Genomic DNA, 18,260 nt, shown 5'->3' on the forward strand with positions numbered 1-18,260 from the left:
CGGCATTTGGGACTGGCTTCTTTTCATTTTTCTTATTCAGGATAGAATAATTAGCCATCACATGACCAGCTTTCTTACAATAGTAACAAGCAAGACCAGAATATTTCTCTTTCAACTGCTTCCCTTCATCCTTACTCTTGTCACTAGTCCCAGCTGTAATTTCTGGTTTACCCTGGTGATCTCTGGCACTCTTTTGGAAGCTCTTATTTGGGATAATCTTAACCTTATGAGTAAAAGCAAACTCATCTGCTATTCTATCAGACTCCTGCAAAGTGGCAGTATCCTTTTCATCTAAATATGTCTTTATGTCGTCAGGAGCACACCTTTTGAATTCTTCAATTAAAACTAACTCTTTCAAGCTATTAAAATCATCATATACTTATCATCATCATCATATATGTGCACCAGCGATCAAAACACACAGACTTCTCATAAGCAAATTACATATGTCCGGTTCACAGATTTCCACAAATTTCAAAACTTTTGCCTGTATGATTCTGGGACCAACTCGTAAGCTTTGAGCACAGCCTGTTTCACTATGTTACAATCAGCTGCTTCATCAACTGTCAAAGCAGAATAGGCTTGCTAAGCCTCCCCCTTTGTAAGAGAACCAACCCTCTTTTGGCCACTTTAAATTCTAAGCAACCTTCTCAAAATGCTGGAAGTATTTATCAACCTCTTTCTGATCAAATGGAGGTACCAATTTAATTTCCTGACTAGCCTCAAACTTATCACCAGAGTCTAACGCTAGACCCCTTTGCTGAAACCACTGTATCTTTTCCAGCTCGAATAGCCTCTGTCTTTCTGCTTCCTCCTTCTGTTTTTCTGCCTCCTCTCTGATTTTCTGCCTCTCTAGCCTCAAATTGCCTCTGCCTTTCCGGAGCCTCCATCTTTAATTTTTCTAACTTGTCCTGGAGCTCAAGCTCACTAGGTTTACTTCCAGGAAACACGTCCAACTCCTCCACTTTAAACACACCCTCAAATACATAATGTTCAGCTATTACCCTCTGCATCTGTTCCCTCCTCATTGTCAATTTCAACATAGCAAGTTTTAACCTTCTAGCAAGACTCAACAACTCAATCCGTCTGCCATCCTCTAATGCCTCAGAGGTTCCCGCTTCCAAACAATAATCAGCATCCGCTGCTGATTTTCTACACACAAATATATCAAAAGGGACTTCCCCAATGAAATCGATAATTAATGACTACGCCCCCATAGCTGTTCATATCCCAGATGCAGGCCCCAATTTTGTTATGAATCGTAAAGCTTTAGAAACGAATCAGCACCAATAGACTACACCTGGAACAACACACACAAAATACTGGTGGAACACAGCAGGCCAGGCAGCATCTATAAGGAGAAGCATAGTCGACGTTTCAGGCCGAGACCCTTCATCAGGACTGCCTGAGACTGCCTGACAAAGGGTCTCGGCCTGAAACGTTGACAGTGCTTCTCCTTATAGATGCTCCCTGGCCTGCTGTGCTCCACCAGCATTTTGTGTGTGTTTGACTTCCAAGCATCTGCAGATTTCCTCGTGGAGACTACACCAGGAGTCTGTTTTTGATCTTAAAACTATCTTTATTAGAATCGACTTATAATATAGTAACTTAAGCAAGATAAACAAAAGTTAACAGTGTTCTGTGTATATATGTGTGTAAATATAAATCCAAAACTATTGAGCTTGGGGGGAACAAGGCTTGGAGTCTTGAGATGGTAAAGTATGAAAGTTCAGTTCAACCACAGAATAGGTGATGAGAGAGATATATGTAATCCAGGGTAAATGTCGAGAGAAGGCAATTATGTCGAATTCCACAGGTTCCATGGTGGTAAAACAAGAGAACAGTCACTGTAGATATTATCTGTCATCCTTCCAAATCCACATAATAATTATCACCCAAAGTGACTTGTCACAAAGCGTATCGTCTTCAAGTGAATTACCACACCACACCCAGGCAAGGGTTAACACATCGGTGGTCTTCACATGATACCCCAAATCAGATCCACTCCTATGGATCAAACGAGGTGACAACCACACAGACGATGTATGATGAATCGATAATTAACCCATACTTGCGGGCATAGGAAAATTCCAAACAGTGACCCTTGGCACCTATTTCCCTTGTATCGATCTTTCCATTTTTCCTCCTTCATCTCCGTCTGACTCTGAGTGTCTGTGTCCTCAGTTAAAACTAAACAAGCTGTGAGTGATGTAAACAAGCTGCAAGTCAGACTGATTAAACTTCCTAATCTCTCTCTCTTAAAATGACAGTCCACAGCAAACAAAACCTAGGGATTCATAACAACTGACTGGTGTGCCAGTAGTTGGAATGACTGAGTGAATCCTATCCCACATTCTCAGCAGGTAAATGGCTCCTCTCCAGTGTGAACTCGCTGATGTCTCTGTAGTGTGGAAGAGTGAGTGAATCTCTTCCCACATTCTGAGCAGGTGAATGGCCTCTCTCCAGTGTGAACTCGCTGATGTTCCAGCAATCTGGATGAGTTATTGAATCTCTTCCCACAGACTAAGCAGATGAACGGCTTCTCCCCAGTGTGAACTCGCTGATGTACCAGTAATCTGGATGACTCAGTGAATCTCTTCCCACAGACTAAGCAGATGAACGGCTTCTCCCCAGTGTGAACTGACTGGTGTCTCTGCAGGGAGCGTGAGTGACTGAACCTCTTCCCACATTCTGAGCAGGGGAATGGCTTCTCTCCAGTGTGAACTGGCAGATGACTCTGCAGGTGGGATGACTGAGTGAATCTCTTCCCGCATTCTGAACAGGTGAACGGTTTCTGCCCAGTGTGAACTCGCTGATGTCTCAGTTGGCTGGATAAAGCACTGAATCCTTTCCCACATTCTGAGCAGGTGAATGGCTTCTCCCCAGTGTGAACTCGCTGATGTACCAGTAGGTTGGATAACTCACTGAATCCTTTACCACATTCTGAGCATGTGAATGGCTTCTCCCCAGTGTGAACTCGCTGATGATTCTGTAGTTGGGATGACCGAGTGAATCCCTTCGCACAGACTGAGCAGGTGAATGGCTTCTCCCCAGAGTGAACTCGCTGATGTACCAGTAGGTTGGATAACTCACTGAATCCTTTCCCACATTCTGAGCAGGTGAATGGCTTCTCCCCAGTGTGAACTCGCTGATGTACCAGTAGGTTGGATGACCGAGTGAATCTCTTCCCACAGACTGAACAGGTGAACGGCCTCTCCCCAGTGTGAACTCGCTGATGTCTCCGTAGGTTGGATGCCTGAGTGAATCTCTTCCCACAGACTGAGCAGGTGAAGCGCCTCTCTCCAGTGTGAACTCGCTGGGGACTCCGTAGGTTGGATGACTGAGTGAATCTCTTCTCACATTCTGAACAGGTGAATGGCCTCTCCCCAGTGTGAACTCGCTGGGGACTCCGTAGGTTGGATGACTGAGTGAATCCCTTTCCACAGACTGAACAGGTGAATGGCTTCTCCCCAGTGTGAACTCGCTGGTGAGCCATAAGGTCAAATGACTGAGTGAATCTTTTCCCAGAAATTCAGCAGATCACCAGCCTCTACCAGGTGTGGTGTGAACTGACTGGTGTGTCCACAGGTCCAACTGAATCCTTTCTCACACACAGAACAGATGAATGGCCTTGCCCAGTGTGAACTTGCTGATGTACCTTCAATTGTGATAATTGAGTGAATCTATTCCCACTGTCTGAGAAGGTGAACAGCCTTTCTCCTGTGTAAGATGACTGGCTTGCTATTTGGTCAAATGATCAATTGAATCCCTCTCCACAGTCTGAGCAGGAAGGATAGTCGATTGAATCCCTCGCTCCACTTCTTAAATATCCAGACAGAGACAGCAAAACTGGCGTTTTCTGTTTGAGATCCCCGGCGACAAATTCCTTCTCGTTTTTAACCTGTGAAAAGATTTACAAAATCCATCAATGGGTTTAGGACAACATTTCCGATGAGATTACTTGAGTTGCCAAGGTTTGATCTGGTATCACACTGTTACAGTGAGGTTCAACCCAAGTTGGAGAGAGAAATCACCTCCTGACTGGGCAGAGTGCTGGTATCTGGAAGACCATCAAACTCTCCGATGCTCTTCCTGTCTCTATAAGAAGGGGGCATTTCTGCCGACTCTAATCTGTGAACTGGCTCAGTTTGACTCTCTCCATTGGTATTATTCCCTGTTCCTGCTGAGCTGTATGGGTGCCTGGCCCCACAGTAACTGAAACAGTCTCACGCAAATTGTCTTTGTGGATGTGCATCTGGGAATTCTTTTATGTATTATTAACTTAAAGTGCTACAGCTTTAACACCATATAAAAAAATTCCTGCTGAGATGACTGGTTGGTCGGCACAGCTGGTAAAAGGGGTTAGAGTGAATTTTTGTAATATTTCAAGTTCTTGTAGAAAAGTACAACACAGAAACAGGTCCTTTGGGCCATCTGGTCTTGTGCTGAACTATTTAAATTGCCCCTCCCACACTCCTACAATCCAGGTACCTACACAAACTTCCTAAATGTTGAAATCGAGCTCGCGTGCACCACTTGTGCTGGCTGCTCATTCCAAACCTAGATGACCATCTGTGTGCAGAAGTTTCCCCTCATGTTCCCCTTAACATTTCACCTTTCACCCTTAACCCCTGGCCACTGGTTGAAGTCCTACCCAATCTCAGTGGAGAAAGCCAGCTTGCATTTACACTATCTATGCCCCTCTACCACAATCAAATCTCACCTCAATCTTCTACATTCCAAAGAATAAAGTCCTGACCTGTTCAATCTTTCCTTATAACCCAAGTCCTCCAAACTTGACAACAGCCTTGTGAATTTTCTCTGAAATCTTTGAATCTCTTTTAAATCTTTCCTGTCAGTAGGTGACCAAAACATCACACAATACTCCAAATTAGGCCTCTTTTACAAGTCAACATAATATCCATCTATTGTCAGGATTTGGTTCACGAAAGCCAATGGGCTAAAATCTTTCTTTCCGTCACTATCTAACTGTGATACCACTTTCAGTGAATTAAGGACTTGTATTCCCAGGTCCCTTTCTTCTACAACACTCCTCCGTGCCCGACCAGTCACTGTGAAAGACCTCCCTTGGTAGGTCAGACCAAAGTGCAACAGCTCACACTGGTCTGAATTAAATTCCATTTTCCATTTCTCAAACCATTTTCCCAGGGGGTCCAGATTGCACTGCAAGCCATGATAGTCTTCCTCGCTGTCCACTACACCACCAGTCTTGGTGGTCATAAATCTGCTAATCCAGTTAACCACACTATCATCCAGATTACTGATATAGATGACAAACCACAACAGATCTAGCACTGATCCCTGTGGCAACCACCAGTCACAGGCCTCCAGTCAGAGAGGCAACCATCTGCTACCACACTCTGGCTTCTGCCAAAGACAGTGTCTCATCCAATTTACTATCTCATCTAGAATGCTGAGTGACTGAACCTTCTTGACCAACCTCCCATATGAGACTGTGTCAAGTGCCTTGCTAACGTCCATGTAGACAACATCCACTGCCTTGTCTTCAACCACTTTCCTGATAACTTCCTCAAGAGACTCTGTAAGACTGGTTAGACATGACCTACCATGCACAAAGCCATGCTGTCTATCCTTAATCAGTCCACATCTATCCAAATACTTATATTTCCGGTTCTTGCACATACGTTCCAGTAACTTTCCCACTATTCACTACTAGTCACCACTCCGTGGGTTTGGAGATTTCCCTTGAATTTCATAGAATCATAGAAATCTATAGCACATTACAGACCCTTTGGCCCACAGTGCTGTGCCGACTATGTAACTTACTCTAGAAACTGACTGGGGTTTCCCTAGCACATAGTACTCTATTTTTCTGAGCTCCATGTAACTATCTGAGAGAGTGTTAAAAGTCCCTGTTGTATCCGCCTCGACAACCGCTGCTGGCAGTGCATTTGACACATCCAAAACTCTCTGTGTAAAAAACCTACCCCTGACATCCCCTCCGCATATATTTCCAAGCACCTTAAAACTATGCCCCATCCTGTTAGCCATCTTAACGCTGGGAAAAAAATCCTCTGGCTATCCACACACTCACTGCCCCTCATCATCTTATACACCTAAAAAAGGCTCTAGACATTAGCAAGGAAATTATACATTGCTCTGAGGATTTGTTAGAAGTAAACAAAATTATGAGGGTATAGATAGGGTAAATACAAACAGCTTTTTCCACTGAGGTTGGGTGGGACGACAACCAGAGGTCATGGGTAAGTGGGGAAGGTGAAAATTTAACGGGAACATTTGGAAAAGTTCTTTGCTGAAATGGTCGTGAGAGTGCAGAATGAGATGTCAGCACTAGTGGAGAATATGAGCTCGATTTCACCATTAAGAGAAGTTTGACAGGTACCTGGATGGTAGGGGTACGGAGCGTGATGATCCCGGTGCAGGTAGTTGCATTAGAGAGATTAAATGTTTTTGGCATTGACTAGATGGGCCAAATAGCCTGTTTCTGTACTGAACTTCTCCATGTTTCTGTGACAGAGAAGCTGGCCAAACTTGTTTGGAAGGGAAAAGGTAGGAGTGACAATGGAGCAGCAATGGCTGGAGTTTCTGGGAGCAATTCGAGAGCTGAGTAATCGATACATCCCAAAGACGTGGAAGCATTGGAATGACAGCAGGGCACAACCGTGGATTAAATGAGAAACCAAAACCAACATAAAAGCAGAGGAGAGGGCAAACAAAAGAGCAAAAGACCATTAGGAAGCTTTTAGAATCCAAAAGAAGACAACTAAAGGAAAGTCAGATGAGTTCAGGAGTGGAATTATGAAATGGTTGTCATTAATGAGTTTTGGTTGCACCCAACAGTCCACGGCATTTAGAGGAACGAGATATCCAGGGCCTCAATATCTCTTGAAAACCAAGATTCCCTGCACTAGTTACCATTCAACTTTTATTTTGTCAGACACATACAAACTCTACACCCTTAAAATTTCACTTCTGAAGAACTCCCACTTACCAAGTTCTCCTTTGCTAAAAAACATCCTGTCCCAATCCACACTTGTCAAATCCTTGTAAATATCATAAAAATTGGCCTTTCTCCAATTTAGAATCTCAAGAGAGGTCCAGGCCTCTGCTTTTCTGTATTTACTTGGAATCTCATGATCAGTAGATACAAAGTGTTCCCATACACTAATTTCTGTCACTCGCCCTAGATCACTTCCCAATAGCTTATTGCACACTTCTACATCAGGAATTTTACATACTGATTAAGGTAGATTTGATAAGCTCTACCCCATCTAGTCTTTTTACAGCCTAGGATTCCAGTCAATAAATGGAAAGTTAAAATCACTCACTTTATCAACCTTTGTTTCTTGGCATAGTCCGCAATCTCTCTACAGATTTGTTCCTTGAAATCCCTCAGACTGTTGAGCGCAAGCAAGTCCAAGTAATGGCTACAATATCATAATTTCATGTCCTGAGGTCTGAATGACATCTGTTTGCTGTCAAAAAAACAACCTTGCCCTCAATGTCACTGAAACAAAGTAGCTGGCTGCAGACTACAGGAGAAATGGAGACAGGCTGACCCAGGATCTGGGGTTGAGAGGGTGAACAGCTTTAAGTTCCCTGGCACACACAACACCGAGGATCTCACCTGGTCTGTACATACTGGCTGTGTGGTGAAAAAGGCACAACAGCACCACTTTCACCGCAGGCGGTTCAGGAAGTGTGGGACGGGGCCCCAAATACTAACAACTTTCCACAGGGGCACAATTGAGAGCATCCTGACTGGCTGCATCACTGCCTGGTATGGGTGCTGTACTTCACTCAGTTGCAGGACCCTGCAGAGAGTGGTGCGGACAGCCCAGCGCATATGTAGATGTGAACTTCTCACTATTCAGCACATTGACAAAAACAGGTGTGTAAAAAGGACCACTGTGTAAAAAGGATCATTGGGGACCAGAGCCACCCCAACCACAAACTGTTACAGCTGCTACCATCTGGGAAATGGTACCACAGCCTGAAAGCCAGAACCAACAGATTGTGGGACAGCTTCTTCCACCAGGCCCTCTGATTGATTAATTCATGCTGATACAATTGTACTTTTATTTATCCTGACTGTCCTGTTGTACATACTATTTATTATAAACTATTAAAAAATTTAACATTGCACATTTAGACAGAGACATAACATAAAGATTTCTACAACTCATGTATGAAGAATGTAAGTAATAAAGTCAATTCGATTCAATTCAACCTCTCCACTCTCTGTTCTGTCATTCTGGCTCCGATCCTCCCTGCAACTTTAGTTTAACCACCCACCCCACAGGGGAGCACCAGCAAGCCTTGCCACTAGGATACTCATCCCTTTCTAGTTCTGTTCCACTAACTAACAAATCCCCTATCACCCCTTTGACTTTCCTCTGCCAGGTAATTCCCCCCAACAGTTTCTAAAGTGTCCACCTGTTGTTGTGTGGGATAGCAACAAGAGTACTCGGCGATGGCTATTTAACATTCTCCTTCCTGACTCTCACCCAGTTTCCTGTGTCCTGCACCCTGGGTACAACTCACCTCTCTGCTCGTCATACCTATCACACCCTCTGACGCTTGGATGATGCGGAATTCATCCATTTCCAGCTCCAACTCCTTAAAGTGCAGCTGGATATACGTGAGGACGTCAGGGACACTGGAGGTCTCCCCGCCTTCCCACCAATATCCCCTCTAATTTGTAATGACCAGTGTGTGCAAAAACCTTGTACTGTACAATTTTTACCCAGTGACAACAACATGTGCAAACTGAATTTTATATAGAGAGGTATTCATTTCAACAGCGAGCAAATCACTGTCAGTAAGAACTTTAATCTCCTCTGGTTGAGTCTTGATCGAGTTCATCTGCACTCTCACACAACCTATGTAACAGGTTAATGAAGGATTTACTCGCCACAGCTTTTGCAAACCACCTATTTGTGATTTTCTTGCTAAATGATGCTTTCAATTTCAGATTTCCAAATATCACTCCACTTCTTCCCACTTGAAAATTCTACAGCAACAATACAGACGGTATTGTACATAAGTATTTCCCCTCAAGTCTCACCCAGGTGACTGACAGTGGAGAACTCAGTGATGGTAATGCCAAGGAATACTGCCTTTAAGGACAGTAGTCCATCTCCCTGGAGTCTGGCACATTTCTGATGTGAAAGCTACTTGTTGCCCGGGGCAAAGGTGTTTGATATCATTACGTAGCCAGACAGAATTGGTGGAAGCGTGTTCTCACTGGTAGAAAAATGCAGACCGAGAGGAGGTAGAACAAGCAACAGACACAAAATGCTGGAGGAACTCAGCAGGCCAGGCAGCATCTATGGAAAAGAGTACTAATGCTGAATTCCTCCAGCAATTTGTGTGTGTAGCTTGGATTTCCAGCACCTGCAGATTTCCTCTTTGTGATTGGAGGTAGATCAAAGATGATTTTCTCAACTGGTGATGTAAAAGATTTTAGAGCCATAGAATAGAACACTACAGCACAGTACAGGCCCTTCAGCCCTCCATGTTGTGCCAACCCATATAAACCTTAAAAAAAAGAACTAAACCCACACTACCCCGTAACCCTCCATTTTTCTTTCATCCATGTGCCTGTCCAAGAGGCTGTTAAATACCCCTAATGTTTTAGCCTCCACCATCACCCCTGGCAAGTCATTCCAGTCACTCACAACCCTCTGTGTAAAAAAAAACTTACCCCTGATGTCTCCCCTGAACTTCCCTCCCTTAATTTTATACATATGCCCTCTGGTGTTTGCTGTTGGTGCCCTGGGAAACGGGTACTGACTATCCACCCTGTCTATGCCTCTCGTAATCTTTTAGCCCTCAATCAAGTTCTAGACCTTTCATATTATTTCACATTTCATAAAGATTGAAACAGAATAGGCTGAAACACACTGTTCAAAAGTGCTGGCGTTCAATCCACTTGGTGCATTGACTCATTACATTTTTTGGGTGTTTGTTTGTCAGAAACACATCCAACAGATTTCCCATCAGAAGTGCAGAAAAATTCTGGACCTGATTTCAAATGAACCACTGAGCACTCTGAAAAAAAGGTGCGGCAGAGGCCGATTTCTCCCTTGTGCTTTTATTTTCAGTGTGAACTATGTAACATTGATGGTGATTAATGATCATTACTTTCAGGCGACAGCCCTCCAAACATGTGACGAACCACAGTAAAACTTAGTGAACCTGCCATGGTTGGGTCTTGGGTGTCGGACCAGCAGATTTTCTGTATTATTAGATGTTCTCATATTAATATATCATACCTCACTTCCAAATCACTGTTTTTAGACATCACATTACAGAATGATGTGTTCCACATAACCTCCAAGTTTAAAAGAAGCTCAGAAAATAAGGTCAAAGTAAGTTTCAAAGGCATCTGGGAAACAGAAACGTGCGAGTTTAAAGGGAGCAGAGATACCTGACTGACCTGCATGAGGTGTTGAGCTACCTAAAATGCATTCTTGAACATATAGTGTAGATTTAAAGCATTAATTGGATTTAAATTATTTCATTAAATTAACATTATCTTGGATCTCTTAATCCTAATTCACAAGTTTAACGTAGGATTAACCCTTCTGCATTTGGATAACTACAATCTTTGTTCTTTTCTTTTGAAAAATGCAGTCACATGATAACACTATTCAAACTTCAGACCAAAAGTCTTTTTTTTCCCCACTTCTATTTTTTCCCAGGAAAAAAATACTATAAACTTTTTGCTATTTAAAATTGGTAACATTTGTCAATTCATGCTGTTGTTTAAAATTAAATTGCTTAACTCCCTGAAGCAAACTTGTAAGTTCACGAGCTAATAAAGAATTGAACAAAGAGGATTGTATATTTTACACACAAAGCAGCATAATGTCAATGCTCCTACATCATAAATTGGGAGACGAATGTACACATCCCAACCTTATTAGGTATTTGTACTCAATTTTTCCCACAGATGGTGAACTGCTAATCTTGGCTGGTTCATCAGGCATAGCATGGAGTAGATTTGAAGGGAGGTGGTGTGGTTTGTGTATTTGCGGCAGTGCTGGGAGGAAAAATCAGCATGAATGATGAATGTCTTTAATGTCCCTTCCTATAAAATACTCTACAAATGTTTCACACTTGTTTGACCTTGAGCTTTTTTTTTCAAACATTAATACACTTTAGTCAGGATTACTTAGAATTTCAACATCTCTTTTCCAGCGAAAATAATAAGTGGGAAGGGGTATAATTTAAAGATCCTATATATTCAATTTAATCTACCCCATTCTAATGAGATGTTTATTCAGTTATTCATGCTATTGACAAGGCTCCGAATAAAGCAAATGAGGACCAATAGGTGTGGTCCATTCTTACAACCAGTTCAATGGCATAATTTTAAACTCACTTCTCCACGTCTTCACATTTAGGAGCAGAATCACAAGAAGAGCTGGCAAATGACCAGGGAAAGCTTCACACAGAATCACAGAACAATTTTATAAAATTATTGTTGGCATGAAAGGAGATCATCAACCAGAACTATCCTCTCAATTCCAATCCTTTTCTCTTGCTCTGCATCACTCAAAAATTCCCTCTCATTTCCTTTCCAATTCTATTTGAAAGTACCATCTTAGTCTTTGACAGTACTGTCCTGTGGATATCCAATAACTGTGCTCTGGAAGTCCAATCCACAGTAGAATATTTGCTAATCTACAATGCTAGCACTGCACCTCACCATACTTTATGTCCAGTAATTTAACCAAGATTCCGATTTTCTAATCACAGAAAAGACTAAGTATTGATTTAAAACAAAGGCTAAGGTTTAAACTTTCATCTTATGCTGGATCATCTAATGTTATACTGCTTTTCCATATATATAATATAGATAGATGGATAGATAGATAGCTAGATAGATAGATAGATAGATAAATAAATAAATAAATAAATAAATAAGGAATGACAGATAAGGTTGTGGCCTAAGGTAGAAGGAGTCAATTTTAGAAAATCTAGCACATCTATTTTTCAACATAGTCCACTCCTACATTTACACACTTAGTCCAGCAGTCGTGTAACATACGAATCTTGGACCTCCAGAGAGTGTCCACAGATGGGTGATGTAAAAGATTTTGTTCCCTTTCTCCGAGTTCCTAATCCTTGCATTTAGATAGCTGGAGCTCAGCTCTGTCTGAGAGATCCATCGGTTCCCATTCCCTCATCAGCCGGGAGCTCCCCGGGGCCCGTGTACGGATCGTGGGGCTGAGAGAGAGGGAAGAGGGCAGGACTGTCCCGGGATTGCTGGTCACGGTGTCCGAAATTCAGAGGAATTATCCCGAAGTCGGTGTTTAAGATAAAAACACGGAGAATCACTCTTACCTGCAACCGACATTTTCAAGGCCTCGTGTGCTGCGCGCATGCGTGATACTCGGGGACGTCGTCAGCCTGACGCCTGCGCAGTTCATCAGCGCTTCAGTGCCTGATAAGAATTATTCTGGCAGGGCCTTTTGGGTAATACCGGTGCCATTAAACAGTTCTTGAAGCACCGATTCAATGTCCATATCTCATTTTTTTTCGGGTATATAGAAAAAATCTGAAGCTTTTTTAACGCAGGAAGCGGCTCACATAAACAATGTATTCAATATCCACGTGTATCTAATGCCAATGTAAAATGTGGATATAAAACACAAGAGATTCTGCAGTGGCTGGACATACAGAGACGCGCACACACACAAAATGCTGGAGGAGCTCTGCAGTTCAGGTAGTAACTAAGCAGTGGAGTCCACAGTCTAGGCATGCTGAAGAGGCTCGGTCTAAAAGTTGTTTATTTATTCCTCTCCACAATTGCTGCCTAATCTTTTGATTTCCACCAGTATTTTGCAGAAACTAACAATCTTCTTTCCAAATTTTTCTGATTTTCCTTTTGTAGCCATATCCTGTTGGTCTGTTTCTTCCCTCTCCTCTTCCTCGTAAACTCCAGACCCATTCTCTCTCTGGAGCCGCAAAGTCTGACTTAGGCTGGCAACTCTTTGGTTTCCGACTCTGCACCATCGAAGATTCACTCGCTAGTCTGCTGTCAGACTTTAGAGGTGCATTGTGTTACGAGACCGCAGGTTCGTTTACTGTGAGTGTCGCTTTAAGTGCCAGAGTGAGGCGGGTCTGTGACGTCAGACAGGCGCTGCAGCAGAGACAGAGAGACAGAGGGGGGAGGAGAGGGAGGGGAGAGAGAGAGATAGAGGGAGAGGAAGAGAGAAATAGTGAGAGAGACTTCAGCTTGTCACTGCTATGCCCAAAAGATTGGGTTGATCATCGGCATGCAGTGCACAACGGATGTGTGACTGTCACTTCGTATCATCCAGATGTGTGGATTTCCCTTACCCGGAATCGGGGTGTTCTGTGGTAACCACTTGAAGACGATATTCCTGTTACTGTCACCTGGTGATATTTCTAAGTGGATTTCGCAACTAATCGCCGGATACGATCTACTGCGACTGTTATTTCGTTTATCCAGCGTGGAATGTGTGTGGAATTCTTCGTAATTGCCTTCTCTCTACATCTTCGTGTGGATTTACAAATCTCTCCTCTCACTCACTTATTCCGTGGATTACTGAACTTTTCCACTTTACCATCTTAAGACTTTAAGCATTGTTTCCCAATAGTTTGGAATACGTACAACACCGTTAATTGCTGTTTATTTCGTTCAATCTTTTAGATTTGGAGTAGATACTAATGAAGAGAGTGGTTTTAACATCGAAACCAGACTCCGTTAGTGATCTATTGCTGCTGGTACGTAAAAATTGCAACAACCCAGCTGTGAGTCAAAGTCCTTTAAAATAGGTGAAAATGACACAAAACATTGAAAAGAGCAGAGAAGAAGGAGTTTAACCAACTTCGTCCGGAGCCCTGAACAACGTCACAACCACAGTGAGCTCATCGTCTTGTTCAGCCCGGAGAAAATCATGCAGGAAATTCATGCAGGTGTATAAGATGATGAGAGGCATTGGTCGTGTGGATAGCCAGGGGCTTTTTTTCCCAGGGCAGAAACGGCTAACACGAGGGGGAATAGGTTTAAGCTGCTTGGAAGTAGGTACAGAGGAGATGTCAGAGCTAAGGTTTTAAAGCAAAGAGTGGTGTTTGTGTGGAATGCATTGCCAGCGATGGTGGCAGAAGCGAATACAATAGAGTATTTTAAGAGTCCTATGATAGGTACACGGAGCTTAGGAAAATAGGTGGCTATGCGGTAGGGTAATTTTAAAGCAGTTTCTAGTGTAAGTTACATGGTCGGCGCAACATTGTGGGCCAAAGCGTCTGTAATGTGTTGTAGATTTCTATGATTCTCTGAAATTCAAGAGAAATCTCCTATTCCACGGAGCGGTGACTAGTTGTAACCTGTCATCACAGGGAGAGTGAGAGGGGGAACGGCAGGGGTAGATTTTAATATACTGATATGGAACAGAAACATGGGCAGGGACCAGATGGACAGAGTGGCCACTCTAGTGTACATTGTGAGTGTGTTAGAGACGATAAGTACCTGACACACGGGATTTGATAAAACTGATTTATCTTTCACAGATCCACAATATTAAACATCAGTCTAGTTTAAGTCTAACATCAGCAGAACAGACTCCTCCAATGCTCAGTGACCAGGGTTCAGTCCTGGGTGCGATGAGCAGCCGCAAGAACTGCAGAATCTGACAGTAACATTCCCTCATGAACCTGCAGCTGCCTTCATCACAGTGATGGTTAAACATTTAACACGGAGCTGATTTGAACTTCCTCCCTGATGTGAAGTTGCTGGTGTTGCAGCAGCTGGGATGATTGAGTAAAACTCTTTGCTCACTCCGGACAGAAATGTGGCCTCTTTTTATTGTGAACTCACCGGAGCATCACAAGGTGGGTTAACTGAATGAGTCTCTTCGCACACATGGAGCAGGTGAACGGCCGCTTCCCAGTGCGAAGCTGTTGGTGAATCTGCGATGGCCGACTGAATCCCTTCCAAAATGAGATCCAGTGAATGACGTCACAGTGCTCGGAACGTCATGGCGATGTATCCAATCAGATCACGGACATGGACACGTGCCCGGGCTCTCCTTGCAGCGAGTGGGGCGCTGTCTTCTCCAGCATCTCCGCCTCCACATTCAAGGATCGGCGGCAATCAAGCGCTGGTGAACTGACAGATACAGCGGCACTAACGAGCTGTTGTGTTTGTGAGTCCCAGCATGAAAGTCGTTCAGAGAGAAAAATCAAACTCCCACCCCAACCCCAGCTTAAAAAAAGAACGGCATCCCGATCATCAACCTACAAACCCCACCCCTCTGGACAAAAGGGAACAATAACATCGAGCCCCCCCCCCCCCCAAAGGAAACAACCCTACCCCGCACAACAGCGGAGGAGCCGGTGTCACCAGGGTAGCTGAAATCTGGAACTCACTGCCCGAGGTGGTGGTGGAGGCAGGTCCCTTCACAACATTTACGAAGAGGATGAGCATTGAAACTGCCGAGATACAGTCGGCTGTGAACCAAGTGCTGATAAATGGGACCAGTGTAGACAGTGAGTGGATGGTCAGAACAGGTATGGCCGGCCAAAGGCCTGTTTCCGTGCTGTGTGATCCACCACTCCGGACATGGTAAATTAACGATTTATTAACAATCACCGCAAGGATGGTTTTCTGATTCAGTCTGAAGGTTATGGTACATTCAGCTCGTCATCAGACCTGAAAAATCATGTCTTCCCGCAGCTGGTTCCTCCTGTTGGTGTGTCCTCTTTCGTCCACCTCCAGGGAAGCTGCATCTCCACACAGACTCCTCACTTGAGAATACACACAGTGTTTTCTGTGGACCCCGCTGGCAGTTCTGGTGTTGTGACCCGAATCGAGACAAACACCACGCTGCCCACTCCACCAACAACACGGCACAGCCGGACACATAACAGGGGACTTTACATCCCACAACACTGGATTCAGTGATGAAACCCGTCATTAATGTTGTTGTCCCACTGAAAAGTCCATTAAGGTGCTTTTAAATGCCAGCGCTCGCCCACAGGTGACGTCAGACACAGTTCCCACGCGCCTGACGTCACACATGGGCTCCCCACACCGGGATCTGCCCTCACGTGCGCGGTGTCTTACGTCACCCACGCGCTGCTGTGCTCGAGCTTTATCGGTTTAACGGCTGGGCTAATAATCACGTGACCAGCCCCTCCCCCACCGCTGTCAACAGAGGATTCAGGAGCTACGCTATTCCTATTGGTGCTAAGCGATGTCAATCACAGGTTACAACCAATCCCGGAGGCGGAAAAGCCGAGTGGGCGTTACCCCGCTGAGTTCGTCTCCCGCTCAAGCGCCGACCGCCTCCTCAGAGCGGAGAAAACCTCAAAGTAAATGTCCGCTTTCTGATTTATTTCCATTTCCCTCCGAGGGAAGTTGGGGCGTTTGTGAAGCGTCTCCTGCGGCCGGAGTCTGATGTATCGCTGAGAGGTAGGAGGAGACCGCTCGGCCCGTCGGTTCGATGCCGGTTCCCCGGGGAGGATTTTATTGAAAGGATGAAGATGCTGAGAGAGGGGGCGGACAGGATGTTTGTCCCGGTGGGGACAGGAGGGGCTCATCTGGGGAAATGTCTGAGCCCACGGTGGTGTCGAGCAGAGGGATTCACCACATTGGGGGCAAACACCGGCAGACTGTTGCCCTGCAAGCCGGGCCAATGGTCCGGGCAGAGTGACAATTATTTGTGCTTTGTTGAGATTATACCTGTAATATGGTGTAAAATCCCTCTCCCCATACTAACATGGGTTATACAGACCAAAGAACAAACTGCCGGAGGAACTCAGTGGGTCGGGCAGCATCTGTGGAGGGAAATGGACCGTCAACATTTCGGGCCGAGACCCTCCCTCTGGACTGAGAGTGGACGGGAAATAGTCAGAGAAAAGAGGTGAGGGGTGGGGATGGGGCAAGAGCTGGGGAGTGAGAGGTGGATCCAGGTGAGGGGGGAAGTGGGAAGGTGGAAATAGTGACAGGGGTGGGAGGTGAGTGATCGGGGCAACACGGGGCTGCAGAAGATGGTAATTAATTCTATAGAGGATTAACAAAGAGGTTAGAGAGTATTTGTTAGAGAGAGTGCAATGAAGATTCACCAGACTGATCCCTGGAGTGGTGGGGTCATCATATGAAGAAAGATCAAATGTGATAACCCTTTCATTTAGAGAATCGAGGACTGAGAGGTGAACACACTGAAATGCACAACATCATTACCGGTTGAACCAGGGATCTCAGTCTCTGAAACAGGGATAGACTGTGCGGGACTGAAATGAGGGGAAATGTCTCCATTCCGAATGTGGTGAATGTTTATAAATCCCCACCACAGAGGGCGGTGAAGACTCAGTGATCGTCCGCACGTAAAACAGAGGCCGGCAGATGTGTGGAGAACGGAGGGATGGAGGAAATGAGGATCGGGCAGAAACACGTGGCTGAGATGGGTGAGCAGCCGCCATATTGCTGATGGTTAGAGGGGCTGAATTGCCTCCTGCTGTTTCTCACTTGATGTTTCGGTGTTCCTGTCCAGCAAGGCTCTGGAGGAATGTGAATAGAAGTTAGTGTTTAGAAACACAAAACTGATTTAAATGAAACGTGAACATTTCCTTTTTGCGTCTGAATTATGTTTTGGACCTGGATGGGAATTGAGCCGGTGACTCTGTGACCTGGAGGTGGAGGGAAAAGGATCGGGGAAGATACGGTGTGGAAAAATAATCATGTATCTGGGGTAAATATGGAATAATGTGGGGAATGCGGTGGATTGGTCGGGCAGCATGTGAGGGGCGAGGAGCAGAGTCACCGGTTCAGGAGGGAGTCCCTCCACCCGTCACCTGATCCCGGTTCCTGTTCACATATTTCTGCAGATCTGCAGCATCTGCGGGTCACTGTTCTATGTGTACCTGTAGCTTCATCTTTCCCCGTTCAGACAAGGCAGTGAGATCCGGATCTGTCACGTCCTCTCGTTGTGGGTGGACAATGTCTTTTTTCTCTGCAATAGTTTCTGCATGTTTCATTCCACTGTTTTGAGGTGCTGAAGGGCTGCCAATGTTTCTGGGTGTCTGACCCGTTTATGTGAGAATTTAGCCATTTGTATTTATCTGAGCTTCTCATAAATGTGTAAAATTTAGTTCAGCTTCACTTCAGAATTTCCAAAGCAACACCCAGTCGGTCAAATTGCTCCACACAATTAAAATAGCTTATCACTTTTTTTCTCTATTTTTGTACTATATATATGTATATTCTTATTTTAAATCAC

The 18,260-nt window shown here is 44.5% G+C and overlaps 1 protein-coding gene across 1 annotated transcript; it reads right to left on the bottom strand.

Annotated features, from left to right (window-relative positions):
* Window positions 1-1,485: 1,485 nt before the first annotated feature.
* Window positions 1,486-12,487, bottom strand: LOC132386977 (zinc finger protein 135-like). Its single transcript, XM_059959337.1, has 2 exons — window positions 12,358-12,487; window positions 1,486-3,901 (listed from the first exon to the last, which is right to left on the bottom strand). The coding sequence occupies exon 2, from the start codon at window positions 3,494-3,496 to the stop codon at window positions 2,357-2,359; it is 1,140 nt and encodes a 379-aa protein (XP_059815320.1). The 5' UTR covers window positions 3,497-3,901; window positions 12,358-12,487; the 3' UTR covers window positions 1,486-2,356.
* Between the last annotated feature and the right edge of the window lie 5,773 nt (window positions 12,488-18,260).

The sequence above is a fragment of the Hypanus sabinus genome, unplaced genomic scaffold (assembly GCF_030144855.1).
Source record: "Hypanus sabinus isolate sHypSab1 unplaced genomic scaffold, sHypSab1.hap1 scaffold_1449, whole genome shotgun sequence".
Classification (NCBI taxonomy): Eukaryota; Metazoa; Chordata; class Chondrichthyes; order Myliobatiformes; family Dasyatidae; genus Hypanus; species Hypanus sabinus.